The sequence below is a fragment of the Plodia interpunctella genome, chromosome 20 (assembly GCF_027563975.2).
Source record: "Plodia interpunctella isolate USDA-ARS_2022_Savannah chromosome 20, ilPloInte3.2, whole genome shotgun sequence".
Lineage (NCBI taxonomy): Eukaryota > Metazoa > Arthropoda > Insecta > Lepidoptera > Pyralidae > Plodia > Plodia interpunctella.
Genome location: NC_071313.1, coordinates 7,708,941 through 7,717,286, shown reverse-complemented (window position 1 = coordinate 7,717,286; position 8,346 = coordinate 7,708,941). Strand labels below are relative to the sequence as shown.

The 8,346-nt window shown below is 35.2% G+C and overlaps 1 protein-coding gene and 1 pseudogene across 1 annotated transcript; one reads left to right on the top strand and one right to left on the bottom strand.

Moving 5' to 3' along the window:
• Positions 1 to 1,327: 1,327 nt before the first annotated feature.
• AstA (Allatostatin A) lies at positions 1,328 to 5,554 on the bottom strand. The gene is made up of 3 exons (XM_053760629.1): positions 5,319 to 5,554; positions 4,135 to 4,259; positions 1,328 to 2,861 (listed from the first exon to the last, which is right to left on the bottom strand). The coding sequence occupies exons 1-3, from the start codon at positions 5,552 to 5,554 to the stop codon at positions 2,560 to 2,562; spliced, it is 663 nt and encodes a 220-aa protein (XP_053616604.1). The 3' UTR covers positions 1,328 to 2,559.
• A 1,059-nt stretch (positions 5,555 to 6,613) lies between these two features.
• On the top strand, positions 6,614 to 7,417 carry LOC128678923 (uncharacterized; annotated as a pseudogene).
• Positions 7,418 to 8,346: the final 929 nt, after the last annotated feature.

The window sequence follows — 8,346 nt, the reverse complement described above, 5'->3', positions numbered from 1 at the left end:
TGTAATACTTACATACGAAATAAAGCAATATTATCCCAGCAATATCATAGGACGGGGTCGCAAATTCTAACCGGATTTTGTATATTATATTGTACATGTATCCGGTGAAGGAAAACATCGTGAGGAAACCTGCATACTGGTTGATTCTGAAATGTAGAAAGCAATGGCAAACCACTCCATTAATAGTGCCAAGAAAGTTGTTGTGTGTGTTTCATTCCACGTAATGACCACGACCCTCAGCCATGAGGAATACGACTATGAAGAAGAAGGATTGTATATGTCCCATGAAACAACCCTAAAAATCCTTGTCGTATAATCTTACTTAAATAGTTCTCAAAATATTCACCAGATGCCCCCTACTTGAATTAATAATAACCTCTAGATACGCCACTGTCTAAAATCTCTTGAGGGCAAACCTGTATTTGTATTGTATATTAAATGTCCAATAAATATATTAAAATATAAATATATTAGGACAAATCACACAGGTTGAGCTAGCCCCAAAGTAAGTTCTAGACTTGTGTTATGGGATACTAACTCAACGATACTATATTTTATAACAAATACATATATAGATAAACATCTAAGACCCGGGCCAATCAGAAAAAGATCATTTTCCATCATGACCCGACCGGGGATCGAACCCAGAACCTCTCGGTTCAGAGGCAAGCGTTTTACCACTGCGCCACCGAGCTCGTCAATGAAAAAACCAATATCCAATCAAAAAACCCTGGGTTCCATAAAGTTAGATATATTTTTGTTTCATGTTTGTAGTTTTTTAATTTGTGCAGTGAGACAATGCTTTTCGCAATTATTTTTAACTAGGGTAAAAATATTATACAACTAAACCTTCCTCAGGAACCACACTATCAATTGGCGAAAACTGCATGAAAATCCGTGCAGTAGTTTTTGAGTTTATCGCGAACAGACAGACAGACGCAATTGCCAAATATGTAACATCTTTTAATCGCGCTGAGGTTTGTGGTTCCGCCCTAGAATATGACCACTCCTTATCTTCCCGTGGATGGTACCTCTAAAAAAAGGGTCTTGACAGACAGACAAACGGATAGCGAAGTGTTCCAATTAGTGTTCGTTTAATATTTGATATACAATTCTAAATAAACGGATTTGGATGAAATTTGGTATACTAACAGTGTACATATATCACAGAACTCTCACGTAATTCTAGTAAACGGGCTCCAACTTCTTAATAGTCGTTATGAAATGCTAGTAGTTTGTATATTTAATCTTTAAAAGTATCTGTGAAGATCAAATTTCTGTGGTCTGTTAAATATAAAGGAAAAACCAGTGAATGAATATATTATATCAATGATGCAATCTCTATTATTTGTATAATTTAATTTGACTTGTATACTCGTAATAGGGTTATATTTAAAACAACAAATGTTAAGTCTTAAAGAAACTTACATTACCTTACTTAGAGTAGGTTGCACCAGTCAACTTTGACGTTAAATTTAACCCGTGCGTCCGCCACCGATAAGACAAAACTTCGACAAAATTGACAAAATTGACGTCAAAATTGACTGAACCTCAGTTCTTAGAGTTAAAAATCGCGTATGTAGTTGATATATGATAAATATCTTTATTTATTAAACAATAGTACTAAATCATTATAATCACTTATAATAAATCATTAAATTAAGTAACAATATATATTATAATTAATTGAAATAGCTTTTTTGTCTACCTTACCTGTTTAAACAAATAACAATTTATTGATTAATTGATTGATTGAAACAATAAGCTGAAAAAAATAAAAAACCTATTTCAAAAAATGTTCCTTTAAGGATCCTTTAAATTTTTTATAATATATAACGGTTTACTACGATTCATAACTCTATGATGACAAGAACATTAAAATTAACTATCTATTTAACTTTTAAGTAATAACTATAAATTGTTAACAATAATTTACAAAATCAAGATGATACAACAACACTCTAACAGAATACAATTACAAGATTTAATTGGCGAATTACAAACGTAATTTTCAAACGAATATTGCGTTAATATAATGAAAAATATTTTACTCTGTCTTATTACAGGATTTATCTAATATTTTTATATTTCCAATTCATTTTTATTTAATTTCTTTCAACACAATCAGACAAAATTCCAGTCGGTTTCATAAATATTTTTTTTTAGTAGTCACGGAACTTTTTTCGTTTTAACTTCAAAAGAAAAAAAAAAGCAACAGATAACATTTCTAATTTCCTTGTGAAAATGGCTGGGTTTTTCACAAGAATACTTTTAGCACAAATTCTACGATAATACATAAAGAATAGCAAGCGACTGAAAAATATTTAACTCGAAAGCAAAATACAAAAAATATAGCAAAATTTTTCACTTATTACTGGTTAAATAATTTACAGGTTTAAATTTCAAAAAAAATGGATATTTTTTTTCTAAATAAAAAATATTAAACATACTACTATTTCATAAAAATACCAGAACTCAAAACAATTATATTAAACAAAGAAAATGAAAATTAAAACGGAAAAAGTCCCGCGCAAATCGGAATTATTCTAAACATAAGTCTTAAACGTCGGAGTAATTTTCGGAATCGTCATTGGACACATCTGACCGTTTGCCCAGGCCGAAACTGAACCGATTGAGGTCCCTCTCCCTTTTGCCCAGGCCAAAGTTAAACTTGCTGCTCAGTCGTTTGCCCAGGCCAAAGTTATAGTTCCTCGCTCGTTTGCCCAGGCCAAAATTATACATGGGTAAGCGTTTACCCAGGCCAAAATCATACATTCTTGCTCGTTTCTCTTCCGAAGAGTCTTCGTAGAAACGTTTACCCAGCCCAAAACTGTAGGGACGGGCGCGTTTTTCGTCGTACCCTGGGAATACAATGTTTAGTTATTTTTTTGTAAGCAATTCAATAAATTAATTAGAATGTTATTTTTTTATATATTAGGACAAATCACACAGATTGAACTAGCCCCATAGTAAGTTCGAGACTTGTGTTATGGGATACTAACTCAACGATACTATATTTTATAACATATACATATATAGATAAACATCCAAGACTCGGGTCAATCAGAAAAAGATCATTTTCCATCACGACCCGACCGGGGCTCGAACCCGGGACCTCTCGGTTCAGAGGCAAGCACTTTACCACTGCGCCACCGAGGTCGTCTAATTGTGATATGCGTTATCTGTTAGAATGTAGGGAAAACTCTTGTTTAAAGTTTATTTATTTTTTGGTTTCTCAAAATCTAGATAAGTTGGAATTAAAATATTATAAATTAGGTTGTAGGTTAGGTAAGAACATTGTTTAAGTATCTTGAGATTAAAAAAAAAGAATTAAAAAATAATTGTTTAACAGTTCCGTCATACGTTATACAGGTGACTGTACAGGAGTCTCTAGAACATAATTTTATTGAGGTTATAAAAATTAAAATTAGCACAGCCAGTAAGTTAAAAAAAATAAAAATCATATTTAAAAAATATGTTTAAATCTCGAATTAAAATCTCCAAGTCATATTTCAAATAATGTCCAATATAATCTGGAAATCTCTGAATATTATTTACCGAAATTCGGGCAGAATTACAAACATATCTGAATCGGGCAGTGAATTCATACCATTAAATTAATATTATGCAAATATTTTAAGACGCCTAATAAGATTTGCTTCGAGCTACGTGATTGATCAATTCGAATTTGTATAGCATACAAAGTGTGGTTTTCATTTGCTTTGAACTGTAATGAATATAAGTACAGTCGGCAGCAAGCCGTGTCGTCTTCTCGGACCTCTATTCCGGTGTGATAGTGACTTTGTATTGAATGTGGGTTGGTTGATTGTTATGCGTGTATTTCCTTCCTAATGAATTTATATAGTTACTTGCATTTGATATGTATACTACAAATATATCATACAAAAATATATTAAAAACTTTCTACTAATATTATAACTGCGAAAGTTTGTGAGGATATATATATATATATATATATATATATATGTTACTCTTTCACGCGATATCTACTGGACGGATTTTTATTAGTGGCGTTGCAGGCGTTAATAGTGGTGACCACTTACCATCAGGTGGACTCCATGCCTATTTGCCTGTCTGACAGTATAAAATAGAGATGTAGTGAGTGAATCTTACCAGATTCCTCGTCATACTGGTTCAGGAATTCGGCTAATGATGCTGGGTCCACATCGTTTGAGATCTCGTTTGTCTGTTCGTCTGAAATCGACCGCTTGCCGAGCCCGAACGAGTATGGTCTTGACCTGATGAGAAGAAAACACGAAAAATAATGTTTGAATATCCTACAAGACATCGTCATACATTCCTTGTACTCATAAAAGAAAGAAATTACGTGTGGGATTTACGAAATTTCTTTCGTAGGTACTAATCTTATACTAATACTTTCGACATACAAATATTATAAATGCGAAAGTCCTGTCTATTCCTCTTTCACGGCTAAATCGCTGGACCGATTTTGATGAAATTTGGTATGCATGTAGTTAAAGATGCCCGTTTAAACATAGGCTAGTTTTTTTCTCAAAAATCAACACCCAAATGACGATAAAGGGGGGTGAAACTATGTATGAAAATTGTCTGTTCAGCTTTCGTAGTTAAATTCACGCGGGCGAAGCCGCGGGCAAGAGCGAGTTCACAATATATTTATAAATTTCAATCTTATCGTTACATATTCTAAAACAAAGTTCTATGCCACGTCTGTCTGTCTAACCGTGATAAACTCTCAAACTACTGCACGGTTTGTCATGCGGTTTTCATCAATTGATATTGTGATTCCTATCGAAGGTGTATATGTATAATTTATATTATTTTATCCGAGCGAAGTCGGGAAGGGCCGTTAGTTTATTAAATGAATGAATTTTCTCTGGTATGTACCGGGAAGAAACCATATCTGGTTAAGAGGAATCTCACAACTATTATCTAACAACACTTAAACATCTATTATCTGTGGTCGATAACTATTTCCAATTAACTGTTAAGGTATCGTTACTTAAGTACTTATTTACACCATTAATTTTATATGAGAGAGTAGAAAACTTTTGCTTTAATGCTCCAAATATCCGCACACATTTGTATCAATTTATTCTTATATGCCACATGAGATTGTATACCAATCTGACTCATGTATAGTAGTTTTCATCGACCACCACTTGCTTCCGGTGAAGGAAAACATCGTGAGGAAACCCGAACACTGGTTGACGACAGTTTAAGTCCACATGTGTGTATGCGATTACTTGGACAAGTAATCGCATTCGTTCATTCTCTTATTCAGACACGTAGCTCAGACATAAACGCTTGTAATATACCTTTTTCCCAATCCAAAGTTATAAACAGGCAGTCTTTTATATTCAGACACGTAGCTGTATGCTCTCTTGCCGAGTCCGAAGTCGTAATGGGGGGACCTCTTCTCGAGGGGGGCTGGGTGCGGCGGGGAGGGGGGGTCGCCCTCAGGTTCCACAGCGTCACTAGATGGCGCGTGCTCAGGCAGTGCTACTGCGCAACTGATGAGGAGGAAGCAGACTGGTACAGATGTGTATAGCATTCTGGAAAAGAAAACAGAGTATTGGCATACTGATCTACTTGATCCATCAATAAATAATTTCTGTGACGTCTGTATATATATTAGGGTGTCCCAAAAAAATCAAACTGATTTTGTTTCGACGCATACCCTCTACTTTTTTCCTTTGGTGATAAAATAACTCTAAAATAAATTTCACGTACTTCGGATAACAGCAACCCGTGCCGACTTGAATCGAAACATGTTACTACTTAAACTCCTAAGCGCGCAAGGACTTGCATGTGCCAGTGCGGGTATTTCTAATAATTTCATCATTCATCACATTGTTTTCAAATTGTCATCATGTCAGTCGAATTGCGCAGTACGAAAAAGAGTGCAATATATTTATTAGGTAACGTAAAACATCAAATAACAGGTTCAAAACTTCCCTCTAATGGATAAGTTCTAGCAGTTTGGTTTTACAATATCCACGATGTGAATTTAAAAGTAAATGAGAGATGCAAATCTTACGATACGCAAGTGCATTATTTTTTCGTCCAATTGTTATTTCTTATGAAGATAAGGAGCAACTTATATCTGTGCCACGTCTGGAGAGTTCTGCTGGAAGTGAGCAAGCGCAGACTGTCTGGACCGCAATAGTAGACTGGAACCTCGAAGAAAGAGTACAAACTCTTTGTTGTGATACGACGGCTTCAAACACTGGTCGACTCAACGGAGCTAGTGTCCTTTTGGAGCAATAGATCAACAGAGAACTTCTTACTTTTGCTTGCCGCCATCACGTCTATGAATACTCAAAGCAGCCTTCGAAGCAAAAATTAGCCAGGTGACAATAAGCCCAGATATCCCCTATTTAAAAAATTCCGAGACAGCTGGAAAAATATTGATAATACCAAAATTGAAACCTATCTAGCAAAAACTGCATTGTGCCTGACACTAAGTGAAATTGAGGACCTAATTTCGTTTTATCGCTCTGAACTGACGAAAACAATTGTCAGAGACGACTATCGTGAGTTAAAAGAGCTCTCAATTATATTTTTAGGCGGAGATGAAGGAAACAAGATTAAAATCCGACCCCCCGGTGCCATGCACCAAGCTCGATGGACGACTAGAGCTGTCTATTCCTTAAAAATATTATTACTTAGCTCTCAATTTAAAATTACTATTAAAGGTAAGAACGCTCTGTTTGATGTCTGCTTGTTCATCGCTTCATCCCATGTCAAACCATGGATTCAGTGCATTTCTGCAGTTAAAGCACCTTACAAAGATCTGTGCTTTTTGAAAACTATGAGAGTTTATGAAAAAATTGATAAAAATATATCAAAAGCAGTGTTGAAGAAATTTACTCAGCATTTATGGTGTTTGACCGAGGATGTATCTGTGTTATCGCTTTTTGACGATGAGGTGAGCCTAGAAAGTAAATAAAAAATTATATCAAATTTGTCTAAGGATAGTATCTCGACTCAAGAAAAGCGCTACATACCTTGAAAAGAACAATTAGACGGATTGTTGTAAGAGAAAAAAAATTAAGATTTTACATCAGCTTCAAGCAAGTCTTTTTCTCTCGTTTGAACATTGATGATAGTTTTCTCGGAGAGTGCTTCATGGTGTAATAATTCTTTATTTCTTGAACCCAAAATGAAGCTATCAATGCTAAAAGCAGTGAATGACACTGCTGAAAGAGCGGTAAAATTAATGCAGGACTTTCACGGGTTAATCACAGTTAAAGAAGAACAAAAGCAATTTTTGTTACGTTGTGTACAAGAACACCGTAAAATGTACCCTGATTGCAAAAAGAAAACATTAAAACGAAAGTATATAGAAAGCCGTTGTATACCTACTACCTACCTTTCATCTATCTGGTTATGTGACATCGTGAAGCCGTCATAATAAAACTTAAAGTTCAGCTGTGATTTTACATCTGGCCGCCTGCCGGACGTCAATCCAATGGGAATGGTATCGGCCTACTAAGCTGCCAAGTTAATGTTCTTTAGTCGCCTCGTACGACATCCACGGGAGAATATTGAATGGTCCTATTCTAGGGCGGAACCAAAGATCACAATAGTGAGCGGATTTCCATACTAATTAATTTTTGTAATCAGAGTAATATATGTATGACTAGCGGCGTCCCGAGGCTTCGCTCCCGTAGGGATTTCCGGATATTTTTATTCGGAAACTCAACTTATGTGTTATTCCAGTTTATATTCTACCCGTGTACCAAATTTCATAACAATCCGTCCAGTAGATTTTACGTGAAAGAGTAACAAACACACATTCACACATAAATCCTGACAAACTTTCGCATTTATAACATTAGTAGGATGTCAGTCATTCTATTTCTATCAGTCAACCTGAAAACTCAAAGATAAATTACAGTTTCAATCTGTACAAAATATAATAAAATACCTATACATAAGAAACTGGCACTAAATACATAAAACACGGAACCTTGGGTAGATCCTTCGTGCGAAGTATTGAGGTAATAGTATCACTATTAAATAGTGCTAGTTAAGAGGTTTTCATATTTGTTACAATAGATATGGCACCGGTGGGATGAAAAAGTGGGATGGAAAAGGAAACGTTGACCTCGGTGGCGCAGTGGTAAAGTGCTTGCCTCTGAACCGAGAGCTCCCGGGTTCGATCCCCGGTCGGGTCATGATGGAAAATGATCTTTTTCTGATTGGCCTGGGTCTTGGATGTTTATCTATATAATATGTATTTGTTATAAATGAATAAATATATTATGACAAATCACACAGATTGAGCTAGCCCCAAAGTAAGTTCGAGACTTGTGTTATGGGATGCTAAACAACGATACT